This window comes from Carex rostrata, chromosome 8 (genome assembly GCF_964058835.1).
Source record: "Carex rostrata chromosome 8, lpCarRost1.2, whole genome shotgun sequence".
NCBI classification, from domain to species: domain Eukaryota; kingdom Viridiplantae; phylum Streptophyta; class Magnoliopsida; order Poales; family Cyperaceae; genus Carex; species Carex rostrata.
In genome coordinates this window covers 4,252,769-4,275,256 of record NC_135925.1, presented here as the reverse complement: position 1 = coordinate 4,275,256, position 22,488 = coordinate 4,252,769, and the positions used below count along the sequence as shown (strand labels likewise).

Genomic DNA, 22,488 nt, shown 5'->3' with positions numbered 1-22,488 from the left:
ATAAAAAATTCAAATTCAAAGATAGACACTTTCTTATCCCAATCTTTATGTGAATCTGCCAATGCCTGTCTCATACTCGTGGCATAGGCTGCCTTTCATTCTTCTTTTTTCTCGTTGTCTTTTGTTAGCAATGGAAGAAATTAATTAAGGCTTTGAATTTCATAATGTGATATGTGGTTATACTGATTTGATTGTCTTCTTTCAGGCTTTTCTTGAAGCTAGAAATATTTGGTGCTATATCTAGTTTTAATATTTGGTGATGGAAGAACCAGCCTACAGTAACAGTAACAGCAAATATTTGGTGCTTATCACTATATTTGGACCATTTGGTGCTACATCACTGTTCATACTGGGCTTAAATCAACTTAAAATTCCAAAAGGTACAATCTCTTTTGCATTAGTTGAACAATTTAAGTTTTGTCCCAATCAAGATTTATGTTCTTGTTTGCTCAAATTTGGTCGTCTATTGAATGAAAACAGCTAAGTAGGTAAAGAAACATGGTTGAAACTTTTTAGTATTCATACGGTTGCTATTTTTTCATAGGCCCAATGTGTAGCTTTAGGCCTCAGTTACATCTCAAAATGAAATTAAGAAGGGAGAATTTCTTATATACCCCTCAAAAATCTTGAAATTACGTACCCCCCCTCTAAAATTCATCATAAATTGACTAAATTTATTGGCTTTTCTATTTAAACTCATTTTAAATTTATAAAGTATTCATTTTTTATCGGTTATTAGAAAAAAAAACATGTAATTAGTGTAAGAAAAATGTATGTTTTCTAACTAGTTGGTTTTCGAGGGCATTGGTTTATTTCTCTACTTGTGACGCATATACAGTAACATTTAGACATATTATTGTGTGTGTCACAAATATGAAAATGAACTATTTGCTTTCGCACCCGATTAATTAGAAGACTAAATATTTCTCTTAAACATAATACCACTTTTTTATAATAGAGGATAGAATGAGTACTTTATAAATTTAAAATAAGTTTTAATAGAAAAGTCAATAGAAGAGTAAATTTGTGAGTTTTTGAAATTTAGAAGGATAAAGATAATATCATGAACTTTAGAAGGGAAACTATGTAAATTTTGATTTATTTTTTAGGAGTATACATAAAATTCTCAGAAATTTTTTACAAACGGTCTCTTAAAAAAGGGCCTCGGTGTTAAACTTGGTTCAATTTCTCTCAAAAATGTTTAAACATGGTGTTCAACTTGTAGCCTCGTTGTTTTTTTTTTTTTTTGAGTAAAGGTTGGAAGTCAAGCCACTCAACTATTTAATACCCTTGTTATTACAACAAAAAATTTCTCCCATCTGGGTTTCGAACTCATGACCTCTCACATAGAGACTATGTGCCTTTGCCACTAGACCAAAGGCTAGTTCTCTGGTTTCGTTGTTTTCAAGAATGTAATTTGAATTTTGCAATGTTTGAAGTTCAGTTACAAATATGTTAATTTGAAGAAATAGTGAAGTAGAACTAGAGTGTTCTTAACTTGTGTAATTTGAATTTGTGAGTTTAAGATGCGCTTGTTTTGATTTTATGGTAACTTGTGTAATTCCTATTATTTTGGAAGGATAAAGAGGAGGGTTATTGAGGGAAAAATAAAAACACAAGAAATAACAATTTCAAATTTCTTTGTCAAACTTTTATCTAATATTCATGTTTTATTGATTTTGTCTTTCTTTAGAGAGAACAAAAGAACAACCATCATTTTACACACTCATAAGAATATAAAACTTTATGAATTTTTTGTCAATTTATGTTCATTTGTTTATCCTCAACTCCTATCCATTATACTGTACCTGAATATATACAGTTTTCGTACTGTTCTTTTTTTTTTTTGCTAACTAATTGCTGAATTTTGCTAATGATCAATATACATTTAAAATGAGGTCTTCGATTAATAGATAATTAAATTTTTAAAGCCTTTGGACCACTTGTACCAATCAGAAGACTCAGTATATTTTTAATTTGTGATTTTGTAAGAGTATAATTTGCAAACTCAGAATCTAACTTCTTTCCTTTCCTTTTCTTTTCTTTTAGTTTTAACTTTGACAGTGGAGATTAAAAACAAATATGGTCATTTTCTTTCAATAATGACAGGGGTTGTTCCAAATAGAGTACATATTTATGAATCTGTTATAATTTGAGGTGTATATTGAGCATATATTTAACAATATTTTACTAGCGCCTTCTATTGATGGTTCTGTTCTAGTGCTTGTGCCAGTCAGTACTAGCCTTTTTACACATATCCAAAAAAAATATTAATACCATTTCAAAAAAAAAAAAAAAAACCATTGAAATTAGAGAATTAAAAAAAATATCATGGTCTTCAATTCAATCTGCGGTCATATTTTTGGAGGAGCGCAGATTGAATTGTAGCCCCCCCCAAAAAAAAAAAAAAAAAAAAAAAAAACCTAATTATCAGTATATTACTTATAGTGTATTTTTGAATTTTTAGAGGGCTTCTAATTCGAGCAAACAAATCTGCTGGAATCCATGGAGATTTTAGAGATCCTGGAATTCGCAATCCAATCATCTATATATTTCTGCTTTGAGATTCATGTATGGAAAAACTTAAATGGTTGAATTTGAAATTAGAGAGTCCTGGAATCCTTGAGGATTTCAGCCGATTTCATTTCCTAATTCGATGATGGAATCTACTATACAAAAGTTTTGGAGGCTCGTTTACCTGGTGTTGGTTTTTCTTTGAGCATGATTGGTGAAGCAAACTTATCTTTTTGAGATGTGAGCTGTCATTAATAGCTATGTTTCTTTTGCAAGTTACTTCCCTACCAGTAATGGGAAGAAGAATATAAGTTTGCTTCCCGATAATTTTTGGTTTTTTTATTTTTTTTTAAACAATGGTATTAATAAAAATTTCGGTACACATACTGGCATAAGTAGACTCTTTCTTTGGTTTGCTGTAAATATTAATACTTTCCGTGAATATTTTATTTTAGTAAATCATTTTGCATGACAACAATAATACAGGTAATTTGATCATTACATACAACAATATATAATTCTTTCACATTAAACCTTCATTTCTAATCTTATCATATTTTAAAGAACACTTCCTCTGGCAAGGATTTTTTTTTTAATCCTACCGAACAATTCCATCAAATATCTCGAAGAACTTTACTTTATTAAAACCTCTCGGATTAACTTCAAACAACGGGTCCAAATTATTAAAACCAATCTAATTTGCGAATTACACGTTTACATATAAAATTTATTAATTTTTGAATTAATTTATTATAAATTCAAGCCAGAAAAAAAATTTTACGAGTTAATTATAATATATTCATTTGTCATTATTTTTTTACCGCTCGACTTTATACCAAGCCAACTTGAATTCATAACTTGAAAACAAATTTGTTAAATTTTGAAATTATGTTCAATAATAGATTTGGTGAGATTGATTAAGAACACCAAGTTCTAGTTGAAATAGTGTATCGGACACTAATTTTCTTTTTTACATTCAATTTACATTCATTGATCCTTTATAACGTTCTTTCCTATTTATTTTTATTTTTATTTTTTATAAACCACCTAAAAACTGTGATGAGAAATATTGCTTTGAGAAAAAAAAAACTAAATTAATATATATCCTGAGAGTTTTGCTAATGTATTAATTTTTTTAACAATTTGACCGAATACTTATGCTATTATATTAAGAAAGAGGAGAGTTCCAATACTTCATGTCTTTCACACCTCATCATACCTTATATTCTACATCTTTGTTTTCAAAGTCCAAATTATCAATCCGAACCATTCAACATGATATCCATACTAAGATATGCTTGGAGATGAAATTTTATAATTTTTGGAAATTTGTTACTATTTTTTCTAGATGGTTAGGAAATCACTGTTTTTTTAACGGTCCAGAAACAGTGATTTTGTATATATCTTAAAAAATAGTAAAAAACTCTAAAAATTATAAAATTTCATCCCCAAGCATATTTTAGTATGGATATCCTGTTGAGCGGTTTAGATCAACAGTTTGAACTTTGAAAATAAAGATATAAAATATAAGGTATGATAAAGTATGAAAAATATGAGGTATTGGAATTATGTTGTTACAGCTTTTCTTTTTCTATGAAAGACTGAAGCTCAAAATTAACCATATTATCTTTAGTTAGATTTTTTTAAAAAAAAAAAAATTACAGACACAATTTGTATTTTAATTACAAGAAACTGAATTATATAAAATCTTAAAAGAAAATATGCATAATTAATTAATAAAATTAATTATGAGTAACTAAATTATTTTTAACTTGGTGGTAGGTCCTACCAGCTCCTGTTTATTGAAAGAAAAAGATAAACAAACATGATCATTGATCAACTAATCTAACTAATAATAATAATAAGAAGATGATGACAAACAGATTTCTCTTGCCCCTTTATGTGCAATAAATGGGGACACCTAATGTCTTTCTTTTCCATGTACTGATGTAGCCATCACCGGTTCACCGCTCTCTCTCTCATCTCTCATCTCTCAAATCTCCAACCATCCCCGCTCAACTGTTTCTGGCTCCTCTCATTAATTATTTCTCAACCTTAAATTATTACTCACATTCTGTGTTCAGACCCAGTGAAGTAACCTAATTTTTGGGTTTTAAATCAGAACCATCCGATTTGAATCCGTGATAATCTATCCGAAGTAGGTGCACATATTCTGAGAGATAAATTCAAATCGGACGGTTCCGATTTAAAACTCAAAAATTAGGTTACTTTATGGGATCCAGACCCAATTTTTCTCTCCAACCTATCGACCTGTTGCAAAAGCTACAAAACTTGTGTTCCCTTAAGTCTTAAATAAATGTACATATACAGTTAGACATTAAATCTTATAGGATTTCTCTCTTGGAACTTGAAATACGTACACACTTTTGTTGAAAGGTATAAAACGGGTAACTCCAAATATTTTGTTGACTTCCATATAAATTATTTACATGCCATATGTTGTGACATGTCCATATTTATTTCAAAGAATTCGAATCTGGGCCCTTGCTTTTGTTATGTTTCTTATAACAAAAGCAACAGCTGCTTTTGTTATGTTTCAATGCTGCAGAAATTTACTGAAAACAACGGTTTTCAAACTAGCTTAATAAATAGTAAAAAAATTTCAAAAAATGTAAAATTTGGTCTCCAAGTAGATTATAATATAGATTAAACATCTAACGGTTTGGATTTGTTGTTTGAACATCACAAAATAAAATAAAACCCGACAGCACCTCCGGCTAAAATGCTACCGGCAGCAAATTAGCCGGACCCTATATATATATATATATATGAGATGGGCTACGCTACTCTATGGAGTAAAACACGTTTGTACTCCACGCCGTATTTTCATTTTGAAAATCCAAACAATCGATCCAAACCGTTAGATGTGATCTCCATATTGAAATGTGCTTGGAGACCAAATTTTACATTTTTTTGAATTTGTTTACTATTTATTAAGCATTTTTCAAAATTTCTGTTTTGCTGTAAACAGTAAAATTTTCTGGACCATCGGATCAGCAATTTTAAAATATGATTAATAAATATTAAAGAAATTCCAAAAAATGTAAAATTTGGTCTCCAAGCACATTTCAATATAGGGATCACATCTAACGGTTCAGATCAACTTTTTGGATATTGAAAACGAAAAAATGACTTATAAGTAGATACCCTCATATGCTTATGTAAGTACAGTAGTATAGAGGGTCTCCATGCAACGACTCAATATTTGAGTTTTCAAAATCCTAACGGTCGATCCGAACCATTCAACATGATCTCTATATGAATATGTACTTGCAAACCAAATTTTATATTTTTAGAATTTTTTTACTATTTTTTTAGATAGGTAAAAAATCACTTAGATAGGTTGAAATTGTTTTTTTCTTAGTAATATCTTGGTTTGTATTAAACACTGGTAATAAAATATGTCAAATGATAACCTTTCATCAAACCGATAAATGATTCACATATGAAACAACAACAACAACAATAATAATGATGATGATGATGATGATAATAATAATGATGATAATAATGATAATAATAATAATGATACTGATAATAATAATTATAATGATAATAATAATATACTAATAATACTACTACTAATAACCATAATCATAAATTTATTCATGTGCTTAATTATTTCCACAGTTGCAATTATGTTGTTGAATATTGTACTATATATCCTTTGGACCGACAAATACTAACAATCATTAATTAGATGCACCCGATCATTTATATTCAATAATCAATATAAAATTAATTTTACAAGGGAAATTACTTTCGGATATGTTGCTTCAATCAATTTTATTTTGAAATATATGCGGGCGTGTAAGTGTACAAATATTTGAACTTAGGAATATACCGAAATCCGGAAAATCTTATATCATACTGAAAATATAAATAATGGAATCACAATTCATACGGTACTTATTTTATTTTTATAAACCATATCACCGTTTAAGATCATGTACCTGAAATGAATCCAATTAGATTTTCCTTTTCTGTACGTCTTTCTATTAATTCTAGCAATACGTGTATACTTTTTATCCGAGATTTTTTTTTATTAATATTCAAAATTAATAATTAATTTACAAATTTACACCCTGTTGCACGGGATTTCAAACACATATCCAAACCGTGAATTAAAATTGCAGTTTTGGATCTACTTTTCGCAATTTTAAGTCACAGTTTTGGAGATGGAAAACTACAAAAAAAAATTCACAGTTTTAGTCCAAAACCACAAATTTTATTTCCGGTTTTGGGACTAGAATAAAATTTGCGGTTTTGGGCTAAAACCGTTAAATGTTTTTGCGATTTTAAGTCCGGAAATTTTGTGGTTTCGGACAGTTGTTCTATAAATACACGTCCTTGTCTTCCTCCTCTTTCACAGTTTAGATGAGAAACAAAGAAGCTAAAACCGTAAAAAAATTTAATGGAAAGTAGGTCCAAAACTACAATTTTAATTCATGGTTTCGGGATTTTTTGAAATCCTGTCCAACAAAGTGTAGATTTGTAAATTAATTATTAATTTTGGATATTAATAAAAAATTTCGGTACCATATGTTTGACTTTAACGGTATTTATATCAGATAAAGTTACCATGTTTAGTTTGCACCTACTGAGTACTAGACTAAGGTTTAATTAAAAAAATAATCATCTCAACCTGAATTGAAAATCATATACTTAATTTCTGATTTTGCGTCTAATAATTGACCTTAATCGCCGGGACAAAATAATTAGTACCAAAAATGCTACCATAATGGGGCTTAATAGTGCCATCTATATCCCTAAAAAAATTTAAAATTATATTTTTTTTTTCTTTCTAAAATTCATAATATCATACTCATCCTTCTAAAATTTAAAAACTCACAACTTTATCAATTTATTGACTTTCCTATTAAAATTTATTTTAAATTTACAAAGTATCATTTATATCTTTTAAAGAAATAATATTGTGTAGCATATGTAAGAAAATTGTTGTATTTTCTATCTGGTTAGTTTGTTTAGAACAAATGATTTATTTCTTTTCATATATATACATAGCAATATTCAGACACATACATGCACAACTATATTAGGCCTTCCAAAAAAGAATAATATGATTCCTTCCAAATTTTAGAGGATGATTTGGTGTAAAAAAAGTTTAAGAACCACTTCATTCTTTTTTAAAGTATCGAGGACCAATTTGACGCAAATAATAATTTAGGGACTAAATTAATTATTTTTAAGGATTTTAAGAATTAAAAATAAATTTTCACACAAATTTAAATAAATGGAAATGTGTGATACAAAAGCTAATATTTCTTCATGTTTGAATTTTATGAAGTTGATATAATAAATTAATAATTCTATATTTGAAATTAAGCGGTCTTAATTAAGAGAAATTAGTTTAAAAAAAATAGGGGGAATTTCACGTATACCCCTCAAAAAAATTCAAATTACGTATTCCCCCCTCTAAATTTTAAACTTACGTATTTCCCCTCTAAACTTTAAATTCTCACATATTTAACCATTTTATTGTCTTTTATATTAAAACTCATTCTAAATTTATATAATACCAATTTTACATTTCATTAAAAGTATAAAACGCCCCATCAAACTCAAATTTGAATCTGAAAGGTTCCTCTGCCGTCCGATCCGCACGCATCGCAATAAGATTATTGCGTATTTGCTTCAAGATTCGTGCTAATCTAGCGTCCACGAATCTCAAAGCAATGTTGATCCATGTGCATTGCATTAAGATCTGTGCACATTGTTTCAAGATTTGTGTGTTTGCATGCACGAATCTTAAAGCAATTCAGACAGTAGAGGAACCTTCATATTCAAATTAGAGTCAGATGGGCGTTTTATGCTTTTCAATAAAAGAGTAAAATAGGTATTTTATAAATTTAGAATGTGTTTTAATTTAAAAGACAATAAAATGGATAAATATGTGAGTTTTTGAAGTTTAGAGAGGAAATATGTAATTTCAAAATTTAGATGAGAGAATACATAATTTTGAAATTTTTGAGGGGTATACGTGAAATTTCCCCCCAAAAAAATACCTTTACAAGTTGTCTGCTGAGCTGGCACACCAGATATAGTTGCTGAGGGGAACAAATAAAGCAGCAAACTACGCGTATTTGCTAATCTGAATTCATCTCTTGCTTTTAATATTGTACTTGCTTTCTTGTGTTTATCTTTGCTTCACCAGTAATTCTTCTTTTCTGCAAGGACATATCTACCGGAAATTTTTATTAATACCATTTTCACAAAAAATTAAAAAAATAAAAAACTCACAAATTTTGGAGAATTCAAAAAATACCAGGACCGCAATGATAAATGGCAGCTCTATTCTTGGGGGACCGTCATTTGTTGTTGCGGCCCCTCAAAAATAAAATAATTCATTTAAATATGCTGAGTTTTTTGGTTTTTTAGGGGCCGCAACAACAAATGGCACCCCCAAGAATAGAGCTGTCATTTGTCATTGCGGCCCTGGTATTTTTTGAATTCTCCAATTTCATTGATCTTTTGTTTTTTGTTTTTTTTTTTGACAGTGGTATATTTAATTAAAAATTTCGGCATATCTACCGTCAGACCAGGAAATAATTACCGCCCGAAGGTACTTCCACACCTCGTAATTTAAATTTTTTTAATTATGTATAACAAAATTTTATTGAATCTTTTTTAAGTTTTTATATAATTTAGCTCTCATAAAATATTAAAAGTGTGTTTATAATTTATAAGTGATTAAAAATTCACTTTGCAGGAACTTATTGAGTTCTAATTTCTAATTCAAATAGCCACACATTATATATTTTAAGTATTATTTTCAATCTTTATTTTCTAATTCTGCCATTGCTTTCAGGGTCCAACTGTAATTCGTTGAGCCTCATTTATTTTCTGTTACTTTCAACAGTACCTATCAACTAAAATATTATTCCTTCATTTCAGAAAAATATGTTGTTCCTTTGAAATCATTTTAACTATGTATTGCATTCAACTAAAAGGCTATTAAAATTAAATGTACTTCTGTACCATGGCGTAATTACGTAATAAAGATGTTGATTTGGCTCACACATAATTAAACCCTTAATTCAAAATTCTTAAGTCGAAATTGATGTACATTTTTTATTGGGCAATTCAACAGAGAACATCATTTTCAGATCTCCATTCTGCATTCTGCAACATTTAATTAACAACTACATTCAGTCACCTCATAATTAAAATTTTTTTAGTTATGTTTATTGAAATTTAATTAATTTTTATAAGTTTGTATATAACTTAGTTCTCTTATATATATTAAATATGTGTGTGTAGGTTAATTAGTGGTCAGACTTTGAGCATCAGTTTATCTTCCGTAACTTTCAACACCTATATATCAATTAATAGTGTTATTTCTTATTATCTGAGGAATTTTTTTTGTTCCTCTGATATCATTAATTTTATGTGTTAGCGTACAATGTTTACTTTGCTGAAACATTTAACTAACAACTACATTACTGTGTATACATGTTGCTAACAAAGTTATATTGTCAACCGTTTGTTTAGCCACACTAATTGCACCTCTCTGTCTGAATCTCTCTCTTCACCTTTTTTTTTTTTTTTTTTTTTCCTTTTTTGCACCTCTCTTTCTCTCTCCATCACACTCTCAGACTGTTTTTGGCCTTCACACATTAAGTAGCTCACTGAGCACTATTTAAAACCATCTGTACCCCTGGAACACTGATCTTGAATAAACAATAAAAACCTAAATAAAAACAAAAAACAAAAACAAAAACCAAAGGGAAGAAAGACTCAAAGAGGATGAGCTTTGTAGTAGGCTCAGAGAAAAACCATGAAGACCCAAATGGAGCTGGTAAAAATGGATCAAGTGCAAATGATCACAACAGTAGCAAGAAAAAGTCGCCGAAGGTGCCGTTCCTCAAGCTGTTTTCCTTCGCCGACAAATGGGACTATCTTCTGATGACAATAGGTTCGATTGGTGCGTGTGCGCACGGTGCCTCGGTTCCCGTCTTCTTCATATTTTTCGGCAAGCTCATAAACCTAATTGGAATTGCCTATCTCTTCCCCGCCTCGGTCTCTCACCGGGTAGCTAAGGTACTGGAACTTGGTAGAATGTCTTGCTTAAATCAGTGTTCTTTTGTTCTACAAGAAACTGATTTAAATTTATATATTAGCAGTGCAACAAGGCTGGTAATGACAATACCAAAATGAAGAAATACAAAATTAATATTGTTTTTCATCAATATGGAAACAAAACTATAGTACACAAGGAGGGGATATTTCTCATAGTTTGTTAATAAACCATGCATTTTACATACAAAATATTGCCTTTAATTTTACAATATTTTAATTCTCTTAAACTTTTCTTTTCATTATTTACTTTTTGCAGTACTCACTGGATTTTGTCTATCTGAGTATCGTAATTTTGTTCTCGTCATGGACAGGTACGCTAAAAAAAATATAACAAGCTTAATTAGATTTACATATTAATTATTGGAAGATGAAGCAAATTTGAATTTTTTTTTTCTTTTTTTTTGGGGGGGGGAACCTAGAGGTGGCATGCTGGATGTATACAGGAGAAAGACAAGCAGCAAAGATGCGACTTGCTTACTTGAGATCAATGCTTGATCAAGATATTAGTGTATTTGACACAGAGGCATCAACAGGTGAGGTGATAAATGCAATCACCAGTGATATAATCATAGTTCAAGATGCCATCTCTGAAAAGGTATGCACACATATACATATTTTGGAAATTGCTTTGCTTCATGAATTGATTTTATTTTGTTTGGTTAAATATTGTTCTGATTTGAATCTACTAGAGGAGGGAAATTTGAGGGAAATCTGGAATAATTTTTCTGAGTCAAATTGTTTTATATATATCACTAAAATCTTATTCCATCAATTTTTGGTATGGAAACTTTGAAAATTTCGTTTCTCTTCAGAAAAATTTCTTGGAAAACAAGGGTCTAGTCTATTCAAGCTTAATTATTTATTAAAATTTCAAAAATTCATACTCCTCATTCTTTTTGAAACAACCCATGTTATGATTAAAGTAGCTAGGTACTAATAACCTAATAATTTCTTAATAATGTTATCTACTTATTTAATACATTAGATGTGAATACAATATTGGCTTACTTTGGAAGTTCCTTTTTGTGGGTATATAGCATTAACTAATTAAGGATAATTAAAAGGGGTACAGGTAACTGGTAAGAGAGTTGTTGGAAGCATTTATTGTATGAGTATTTTTTTTTTTTTTTTTTTCAAAGTCTAGCAGAGGCTGCTAGATATTTATTGTATGAGGGGTATTGGGAAAATATATATAATATTAGATACATCATACATATTTATCTCTTTTGACTAACTTTCAAAATTTTATTTCCTTCTGAACTTTTTCGTTGTGAAGTCATTCAAACTTTGAATAAAAAAATTTGATAGAGCTCGTTTCAGACTTTCAGTTCATATAACGCGCACAAGACAACAAAAAAAAATATAACTGAATACTGATGCACTGCATGAAGACAAATAAGCTCTGTCTATATCTTTAGAGCTATATAGTATATTTCAAAATTAAATTAATTAAGCTGTAACTTGACAAATGGTTTGTATTATATAATATTTATCTAAAGCTTACTTAGAAATCGGACAATTTGAAGGTGTTTGATCTGTCACGAGATATATTGTTACGTACTAGTTGTAAAATTTTGGAATATTCCCTTTTTTATCAAAAAAATACCACCAACAAGCCCTGACAAAAAATTGCAACTGATGTTAAATTGCACCAGAAGAAAGGACGAAAATTAAGAAAGCCACATTTAATGGGCCCACATGAAGTTCAGAATTGATCAACGGCTATTATATCCCAACCAATCTTACAACTTATATACGCTGTAGGTCCAGTGCACCGATTTAATTGGTCCTTATTTATTTATACCTTTTTCTTTCTATCCTGCTACCTATGATCCTTTTGTGTTGTCCAATCTACATGCATTGATTATGATGCAGATTTAGTAGATGATAATAGTTATTCTTGCTAAAAAATTACAAAGGACAGCAACCGTTAATCATGCATTCTTTTATGTTCTTTTATTTATTTATTTTTATTTTTTTTGGAAAAAAACAACAACAATGTAATTCCAAAAGATAAGAAAATCTTTACAGAAAGAAATATTATAATCCAAGTGTTTATATCCTTAAAATGTATACAATGTTTTAATTTTAATCCATACAAGTTCTTCATAAAAGTAATTTCATTTTATTATGGTATTAAATATATCTAGAAGTATACAATGTAGTTAGTTTGGACCCAATGAGATTTTTTTTTTTTTGAGAATAATCCGTAAGGAATGAGATGTTAAGAACAAATGTTTTGTGTGTGTGGCTACAATACTATGCATAGCGTACTTTGGTCCGTACTATGAATCTATATTTTTATTTTCAAAGTCTAAATGGTCGATTTGAACTGTTCATCATGATCTCTATATACAAATGTTCTTCAAGACAATTTTATATTTTCTAGAATTATTTACTATTTTTTAGATAGATACAGAAATACGGGCAGTGGCGTAGTCAGGATTTTTATCAGAAGTAGGCAAAAAATAAATTATTAAAAATAGTTATTATTTTTTTATTTAATTATTAATTTTCTCCAAAGAGTCTCCGTTCACTTTTTTTCCAAATCAACAAAACTCATTTTTGTTAAATTCAAAATTGATACGAAAAAGACTGAATCAAGCCACAAATAGGCGGCAGGGGTAGGCAATAAACCGAAATAGAGGTAGGCAATAATCTAATTTTATATGGATTTATAGGTAATTATTAAAATCTAGAGGTAGGCGGGTGCCCACCCTGGTCCATACTGCCTCCGCCATTAAATATGGGCAAGTATCCTCCCAAGTACCGTAAAAGATTCCCCTCACTATACAGTTTATTGTTAACTCCCAACTGCTTTGAGATTCGAGCTAGCACATGGGCAGATTATTGGGGTTTGAGATTTGTGCCAAGGTAAAAAGAGCGGTACAGATCCACTAATTCTAAAAGATTCCTTATTACGGTACCGGGAGGATCTGAATTCCAGAAACACTTGATTTAAAGATTCTAAATCATTCGAAAGTAATAATTTTCTACCCCTCTAAAAAATAGTAAAATATTCTTAAAAATATAAAAAATGTAAAATTTAATTTCCAAGTACATTTCGGATCGACTATTTATACATTGAAAATAAAGATATGGATCGTAGTACGGATTAAAGTGTGCTATGGGTAGTACCATAGCCTCCCTCAATATGCTTTTGCTATTTTGTATACAGTTGGCATATTATCATTAGATATGGATTGCATAGTAAATGCAATTGCTGCTTCTGTGCTTCATATGTACCGTCTTACAGGAATATTTATTAGCAAATACAATTTCATAAGTTGTGACCACATTAAATCGAACAGTAATAAAGGGGAATTCATAAGTTGTGACCACATTAAATTGAACAGTACGCCTCAGGGCTTTTCCTAAAAAAAAAAAAAAATTAAATCGAACAGTAATAAATAGTCTCTCATGTAACTCATTACAACAACATGTAAGCCTATTCCCAGATTCAGGCTGTTTCTTTACTGCCATAGCAAAGAAGATATCACCAAATTTCCAGGAAAATGATATGGTTTTCCTTTCATAGTGTACCCAAAAGGAAACCTAATAATTACTCAGCATCTAAAAAGAAACCTTACAATTTCTCTTCTTATAAGCATGTTGCTGTTAGGGACATCAATTTCTTTTTTCACTATTTTTTTTTTTAATTAGAGGCACATAAATGAGTGGTCCATACACTACCACCTTTAGTAAGAATTCCAAATCAAGGTAAGTTAGAACAATAGAGCATTATAGTGCAACAGGCTGAGTGCCATCTATTAAGAACATAGGATGTTTCTAGTAGCACAAGAGCAATTCATGTGTGAGATTGCAAAGTTTGAAGAGCTAACATGCATTAAAGAAAATAAAACAATTATGTTCAAATTTAATTATAAGAGAATCTTACAGGTACAAAAGCCAATTAGCTTTTCCTATTTCAAGCAGAATATATAAACTGCATAAAAAAAAAAATTAAAGTTTCAAAACTTTTATTGCCAATATTTCTGCATCTATGTTTACCAGTAATTTCACTTTGCAACACTAAAATGCCAAAATAAAAAGTAGATATGCTCACATTTAACGCATATACTACCAATTAGTAACATCATGTGAAATTCTAGAAACCAACCTCATATTTTTTACTATTAACAGATTTACAATAACTTTTATTTCCCTTCACTTCTAGGTTGGGAACTTCATGCACTACATAAGCAGGTTTATAGTAGGATTTGCAATTGGATTTGCACGCGTCTGGCAGATCAGCTTGGTTACACTGTCAATCGTCCCACTTATTGCCATTGCTGGTGGCATATATGCTTACGTCACCATCGGGCTCATGGCGCGTGTTCGCAAGTCATATGTTAAAGCCGGAGAAATTGCTGAAGAGGTGCGTCTCTAGTTATTACCATAAACGTACATGTTAATGAGCATTCCCTGCAAATTAACTCTGCAATTTCATGAATATTGTCAAACAACCACCCACATTTTGTCAAAGTTGCAGTAAACATTCTGACCATCAGTGACCATCAGTGTCCATCAGAACTTAACCCTACATGTGTTTTGATCGGGGGAGATGGCTGTTTAAAGATAGAACTGTCATATTTTGACGGGCATACTTTTCCTTTCACATTAATTTATACCCCTTATTGAAGATAACAAAAAAAGTTACATTAACAAGAAAAATATGGTATGATTGTTACTTTCAAAAGTTTAAAGCAAACCCTTGTGATAACTCTTCTCAAATCAAGATTTTAATTGCAAGTCAATTAAGACAGGTGATAGGGAATGTGCGTACAGTACAAGCATTTGTTGGGGAGGAGAAAGCAGTTCGGATGTACCGAGATGCATTGAAAAAAACATACAAGTACGGCAAGAAGGGAGGGCTGGCGAAAGGGCTTGGTCTTGGGTCAGTGCATTGCGTACTATTTTGTTCATGGGCATTGCTTGTCTGGTACACGAGCATTGTGGTGCACAAAAATATATCAAATGGTGGGGAGTCTTTCACTACTATGCTGAATGTTGTCATTTCTGGATTGTAAGCTCTCTTTCTCTCTCAAACTCTTTCGATGAAATTTATTCTACAAAGATAGAAAATAGTAGTAGATTAAAAATGAATCCAAAGAAACAAATGATGATAAAAAAAAGAAATGCCTGTTTTTAACTAAAGATCAATACATAAGAAGAGGGCCGGGAATGAGATGCTTGCCTTTAAATATATAAATATATATTGAAATGGCTTTAGCCAGAGATTTGTGCATCATCTAGTTGTACTAATCTGAAAATTTCAAATGACAAAATAAAGAAAAGAAGAAAAAAATCATAAAACACAACTGCAGCAGGCACTGTTACAATACAAACAAAATTCTTTAATATGATAAAAAAGGCTGTTAATATGATTCTTCTTCTTTAAAATCAATCAATCAATCAATCAATTAACTTGTATTACCCTTTTTTTTTGCTTTGAAGGTCTCTAGGTCTAGCAGCACCAAATATCTCGACATTCCTCCGTGCAAGAACTGCCGCGTACCCGATATTTCAGATGATAGAGAGAAACACTGTAAATAAGACAAGTGCCAAGTCAGGAAAGACACTGCCATCTGTTGAAGGCCGCATACAGTTCTCTGCAGTGAAGTTCAGCTACCCTTCTCGGCCTGATGTTCTCATCTTCAATGGGCTTAACCTTGAAATACCTGCCGGCAAAATCGTGGCATTAGTAGGGGGAAGTGGGTATGATATAAGCCTATTACTGTATAAAGAAAAACTTTTCTAGTATTACTGATGAAACTAAAAAAAGTATGCCAAAAATTATCCTCTAGAATAAGTGTTTTAGGCTGATTCAATGGCATGGATATAAACCTTGTCCTACATACACTGGAAACTTGAAGGAAACCAAAACAAAAAAGAAAAAGAGCAAGGCGCTCAAAGGGAAAACCATAGCAAGGTCATTGCTAATGCATTGAATAAAAAAAAAAAAGAGAAGATAACTATTTTGGCTCCTTGCACGTTCAAGAATAATCACTCATATTTTTACAGTTTGATAATTGAGAAAGGGGAGGTAGCACAATTGGCTAGGAAAATGTCCTAGAGTTGTAATACCCAAAAGTCGAGAGTTCGATTCCCCCTCACGAATCTTGGTAGCTACTACCAAGTTTTCAAAAAAAGATAATTAGTTTATTATTTTTCCAGTTGGACCAATAAGAATTACGTTCATATCATCAGTTGCTTATGACATTATTAAAACAAACAAGAGAAGTAGGTCCAAATAAGTTCATTTTGTTCTAAACAGATCTGGGAAGAGCACTGTGGTATCACTAATCGAGCGGTTTTATGAGCCATTGGCGGGATCAATCTTGCTTGATGGGCACAATATAAAGGGGCTTGACATTAAGTGGCTCAGGAACCAGATCGGACTTGTCAACCAGGAGCCTGCACTCTTTGCAACCAGCATTCGTGAAAATATTTTGTATGGAAAGGATGAAGCCACTATAAACGACATAAACCATGCTGCCAAGCTCTCCGAAGCAATCACCTTCATCAATCACTTGCCTGATCGGTATGAAACACAGGTATGTGTTTTTCATAAATCAGGGCTTGTTCCCAAAATATGATTGCTATGAGGTACACAAATTTTCTGCTGAAATTCATGTTGTGTACTGAATATTTTGAGCACAGCTTCAACAATTAGGTGACAAGATCAGAGATTAGTGGTCCCTAATATTTATTCTCACAGGAATATTAGTCTAAAGAATTTTCATATTTCCATTTCATATTAGATCCTGACTTTTAATAACTACGGAAGAATGCAAAAAATATAAATATAAACATAATAAAAATATAATAAGTCATAGTGAACCTGTAATTTCACGCCACTATCTATCATTGATAATATGTTAGCAATCATTTTGTTTCATACAAAAAAAAATCAAACAGAATGCATGCCTACTGCTTATAGCACAGAATTATGATAGGTAGGAGAACGTGGAATCCAGCTGTCGGGTGGTCAGAAGCAGCGGATCGCCATATCTCGAGCCATCCTAAAAAACCCTTCAATTCTCCTTCTAGATGAGGCAACAAGTGCACTTGATGCTGAGTCTGAGAAAAGCGTACAAGAGGCTCTCGACCGAGTGATGGTAGGCCGAACAACAGTCGTGATTGCCCACCGCTTATCAACAATTAGAAATGCAGATATGATTGCTGTGGTTCAAGAAGGTAGAATCGTGGAGACTGGGACCCATGATCAGCTTATGGCAACACCTGGGAGCGCATATGCATCCCTTGTACATATGCAAGAGGCCGCACAACTGAAGCAGCGGCCATCGCTCTCTGAGAGTGCCAGCATACGTCATCAAAGGTATGCCTCATGTTTAAATAAGCATGCCTGTATGATGCAAAGTCCATAGTAGAAACTTGACATCATCTCGTGGTGGTGGTTGCCAAGCTGTTACTTTTATTTCTTTGTTTATTTACGTTCACTCTTTGTTATGTTTCTATGTTTACATTAGGTGGTTCAGATCAGATGCAGCTTTCAAGCACTAAGGAGTGCTGAAGCTGATCTGGCCAGTCCACTATATATCTGTTATCGTTGTATCTATGTTCCCTTTCTCTTTTGTTTTGTGGATGTTTTTGAGGGTAAATACAGAGAGAGGGACATGACACTTTTGGTACCAGCCAGTACAACTGTACAAGGGAGATTAGGAGTATGTGCAGATCATAATTTTGTGTAGTGCCCGAGGACAACCACGGACCAATTTAAAATCTTAATATTACGGTTTCATTTTCAATGGAATCTGTAACCTTGAGATTATTTCTTTTAAAAAAAGGACTAAATAGTAAATATCCATGTTTTTCTAAAAGCAGATATGATTAAGAAAATAAAAAAGAATGACTGCAATGCTCTTATTTCAATAATAGAGTCACCACAGTAACTTCTTTGAAACCCCGCTAGAATATTGTGTAAGATCCCTTAACTATTAAAAACATAATTAGGATCCTTTGTATTTTAAATTTGAAGCATAACTGGTTCTTTATTTAATAAAGCCTTCATTAAGACCTTTAATTGATCATTTTTTCCCAACTTCAATTCTTGACTTCTTATTTATAATTTTGTCCAATAGTTCGAAGTATTCAAGGGAGCTATCAGGCCGGAGCTTGGGAGGTAGTTTTCGGTCAGACAAGGACTCAATCAGCCGATATGCCGAGCCTGGCTATGACACATCCAGGCCTCGCCCTGTATCTATGAGAAAATTATACGGGATGGTACGCCCTGACTGGATGTACGGCATGGTTGGTACGCTTAGCTCATTCGTGACCGGAGCTCAAATGCCACTTTTCGCACTTGGTGTTACGCAAGCACTTGTATCATACTACATGGGCTGGGAGGAGACACAGAGGGAGGTGAAAAAGATAGCATTCCTCTTCTTGGGTGGTGCAGTGTTGACTGTTATATTTCATGTGTTGGTGCACCTTAACTTTGGTATCGTGGGAGAGAGGCTGACTCTTAGGGTCAGAGAGAGGATGTTTGCAGGTAGGTTGCATTTCAACTCTCTCTCTTTCTCTTTTGCACGTTGGATAGACAATTCAATTTTTTGATTTGTTTCCTAAGATACAGTTTCATTATGATTCAAACACAAGTTGACTGCTAGACTTGGTTTAATTCAATCATGCCACTGACTAGTACAGCAAAGTACTGCACCAAAATAAGTAAAGTAGGTTAACTATGATTTTAATTTCTTCTTAATTTGTAGCCATCCTGAAGAATGAGATAGGGTGGTTTGATGAAGCAAACCATGCAAGCACAATGCTTTCATCTCAGCTGGAGACAGATGCAACACTGCTTCGAACAATAGTCGTTGACCGGGCAACAATTCTGCTGCAAAATGTTGGCATGATCGTCACATCTCTTGTCATTGCCTTCATCCTCAACTGGCGTATCACCCTTGTTGTCATTGCCACCTACCCACTCATGATCAGCGGTCACATCAGTGAGGTACTTCCATTCAAGTTTTATCACTCTTAATTTTTTTCTTATGTGAATTTGAATAAAAAAATCATTCAACTTCACAGAGAGTTCATACAAATATAATACGGACAACTAGATTCACATAGGTTTTAATTCTATTTATGTGAACTAGTGTCTGTGGTGCTTGCATTTTAAGGGATAATACTAAGAATAAATCTGTGATGCCACACTTTCTATATTTTAATGGACGGAGCTTTCTGGCTCTGCTTTTATCTTGCTGCGACCAAAGACATGAAGCTCACAGGGGTACAGGGGTCTTAAGGGTTATGAACTGATGATGTAATTTTGATTTATCAGATGTTGTTTATTTGCTTGTAAAAATGATATGTTTCTGTTGAAATAAAAACTGGTGGTACGTTTGTAGTACTTTTGTTCCAAAAAGTGTGTGTGGTGCTTAGCTCTTATCTGGATTTTAGGATTTTACAAAATTTGCACCAAATTGAAATTAAATGTGTACCAGTACTAACAACCTTCTAAACAAATCATCAAACAGAAACTATTCATGAAAGGATATGGAGTGGACATGGGAAAGACATACCTCAAGGCAAACATGCTGGCAGCTGAAGCTGTAAGCAACATTAGAACAGTGGCTGCATTTTGTTCTGAGGAGAAAGTGATAAAAATGTATGCCGATGAGTTGAGGGAACCAGCCAAACGCTCTTTTCGTCGGGGCCAGGCTGCAGGAATATTCTATGGTGTCTCCCAATTCTTTCTCTTCTCGTGTTATGGACTCGCTCTATGGTAAGATCAAGAGTTCAGAATTTAAACTGAATGATTTGTGGTATTGAAAAACTTTAGTACCAGCCTGCCTAATTGGTAGAAAGTAGAAACCAATACTATCTAGAGAGCTGGTACATAATAGTACCGTTCAGCTACTAAATGCTGAAGCCAGACATTAGAACCTTGGGTAAGATACAGAAAGAGAGAAAAAAAATGAACATAAAAGTTAATGTGATTGGAATCATTACATCAAACACCTTATGTGCGCAACAGGTACGGCTCTGTTCTGATGGGGAGAGGAGAAGCAACCTTCAAATCAATCATGAAATCCTTCATGGTTCTGATTGTAACTGCACTTGCCATGGGAGAAACACTGGCACTGGCACCAGACATCATAAAAGGGAACCAGATGGCAGCCTCAGTCTTTGAAGTGCTCGACAGAAAGACCGAGGTGTCGGCTGACAGTGGAGAGGAGCTTAGCAAAGTTGATGGGGTGATTGAATTGAGAGGGGTGGAGTTCAGGTACCCGGCCCGGCCTGAGGCGGTAATTTTTAAAGACTTTAATTTGAAGATGAAGGTCGGGAAGAGCATGGCACTGGTGGGTATGAGCGGGTCTGGAAAAAGTACTGTTCTGGCATTGATTCTGAGATTTTATGATCCCCTTTCTGGCAAGGTTATGGTTGACGGTATGTTCTGCTTTAACCATTTTACACTTTATACTCTCTATAAATTGGAATTCCATTCAATTAAGGTAACATAATATTTCCGTTTAGATCTGGAGCGTCCGATTATAATCCGCACAATCATCACAAATATTAAAGGGAGCTTGTACATTCCACCTCGGACCAGATTGATCCGGATTTTGATCGGACGATCCCGATCTAAACAGAAATTTTATATTACCTCAGAGAATGTAGACTCCATATATTGTACTAATTTGCTCAAACACTCTTCCGTCGTCCTTTTCCCTCACAAGTTCCAAAAATAACGGGGAACAATAAAAGCACATAGAGAGGGTTAAGGTTTAAAAATAATTGAAGTTCTGCCATTTGAAAATCAAATGGTTTTCAAGGGTATTTGGATGTTTTACAGATTTTGAAGGTCTACTTGAGATAAATTTAAATAGACCTGGTCTGGAAACAAGAACTAAAATTTTGTACACAACTCAATTGTCAAGTATTGTATCACCCTTAATCCCTTGTGTTATTTAACTTTTAAATAGCTTCAAATCTGAAATTATTGTAAATCCTTTGTTCCAGGCAAGGATATCAAGAAGCTAAAACTGAAATCATTAAGAAGACACATTGGCCTGGTACAACAAGAACCTGCGCTCTTCGCAACCACAATATACGAGAACATTATCTATGGCAAGGATGGTTCTACTGAAGCTGAGGTCGTCGAGGCAGCGAAACTCGCAAATGCACATTCCTTCATCAGTGCCCTGCCGGAGGGCTACAACACGAAAGTTGGTGAGCGCGGGGTCCAGCTGTCAGGTGGCCAGAAGCAACGCATTGCCATCGCACGTGCAATTATAAAAAACCCTGCTATTTTGCTGTTGGATGAGGCGACAAGTGCGTTGGATGTGGAATCAGAGAGGGTGGTACAACAAGCTCTAGATAGGGTCATGAAGAACCGTACCACTGTCATAGTGGCGCACCGGCTTTCGACTATTAAAAATGCTGATGTTATATCAGTGCTTCAGGATGGGAAGATCATTGATCAAGGCAGTCATGAAAGTTTAGTTGAGATGAAAAATGGAGCTTATTATAAACTTATTAATTTACAACAACAGCAGCAACAACAACCATAAACCAAGTAAATGTAAGTTTAGATTTGGAACCAATTAGTGAGCTCTTTTTCGGATCACATAACGAAAACGGGCTTGTTTGATGGTTTATAAGTGTGAAGGGAGATATAGGATTTATTTGGGCCATAATTTGTTTTTTCTATTTTTTGTGAACTTGTTAAAATTATTATTTTAGTTGGTGAGTATAAACTATAAAGAAACCATGAAAGGAAATATTCTTTTGGACTACTGTACATTGATGAAATTAGTTTCAGTAGCATATTATTTGGATTCTGTTTATTTCAATTGAAGCATTATGATCCTTTAATTGTTTGAA

General features: G+C 32.6%; 1 protein-coding gene and 1 long non-coding RNA gene across 3 annotated transcripts; one reads left to right on the top strand and one right to left on the bottom strand.

Moving 5' to 3' along the window:
* Positions 1-10,118: 10,118 nt before the first annotated feature.
* LOC144558836 (ABC transporter B family member 2-like) lies at positions 10,119-22,488 on the top strand. 2 transcript variants are annotated; one of them, XM_078307741.1, is made up of 13 exons: positions 10,119-10,596; positions 10,892-10,946; positions 11,055-11,230; positions 14,813-15,013; positions 15,398-15,661; positions 16,093-16,353; positions 16,913-17,192; positions 17,595-17,977; positions 18,741-19,150; positions 19,371-19,612; positions 20,139-20,386; positions 20,639-21,051; positions 21,625-22,488. In XM_078307741.1, exons 4-13 carry the CDS (start codon positions 14,940-14,942, stop codon positions 22,173-22,175), a joined length of 3,126 nt encoding a protein of 1,041 aa, XP_078163867.1. In that variant the 5' UTR covers positions 10,119-10,596; positions 10,892-10,946; positions 11,055-11,230; positions 14,813-14,939; the 3' UTR covers positions 22,176-22,488. The 2 variants fall into 2 exon arrangements, with proteins under 2 accessions (XP_078163867.1, XP_078163866.1); XM_078307740.1 differs by having other exon boundaries at positions 10,121-10,596; positions 15,402-15,661.
* Positions 15,676-20,741, bottom strand: LOC144558837 (uncharacterized). The gene is made up of 4 exons (XR_013513003.1): positions 20,614-20,741; positions 20,184-20,381; positions 16,073-16,316; positions 15,676-15,968 (listed from the first exon to the last, which is right to left on the bottom strand). It is a non-coding gene; the product is annotated as an uncharacterized LOC144558837 (long non-coding RNA).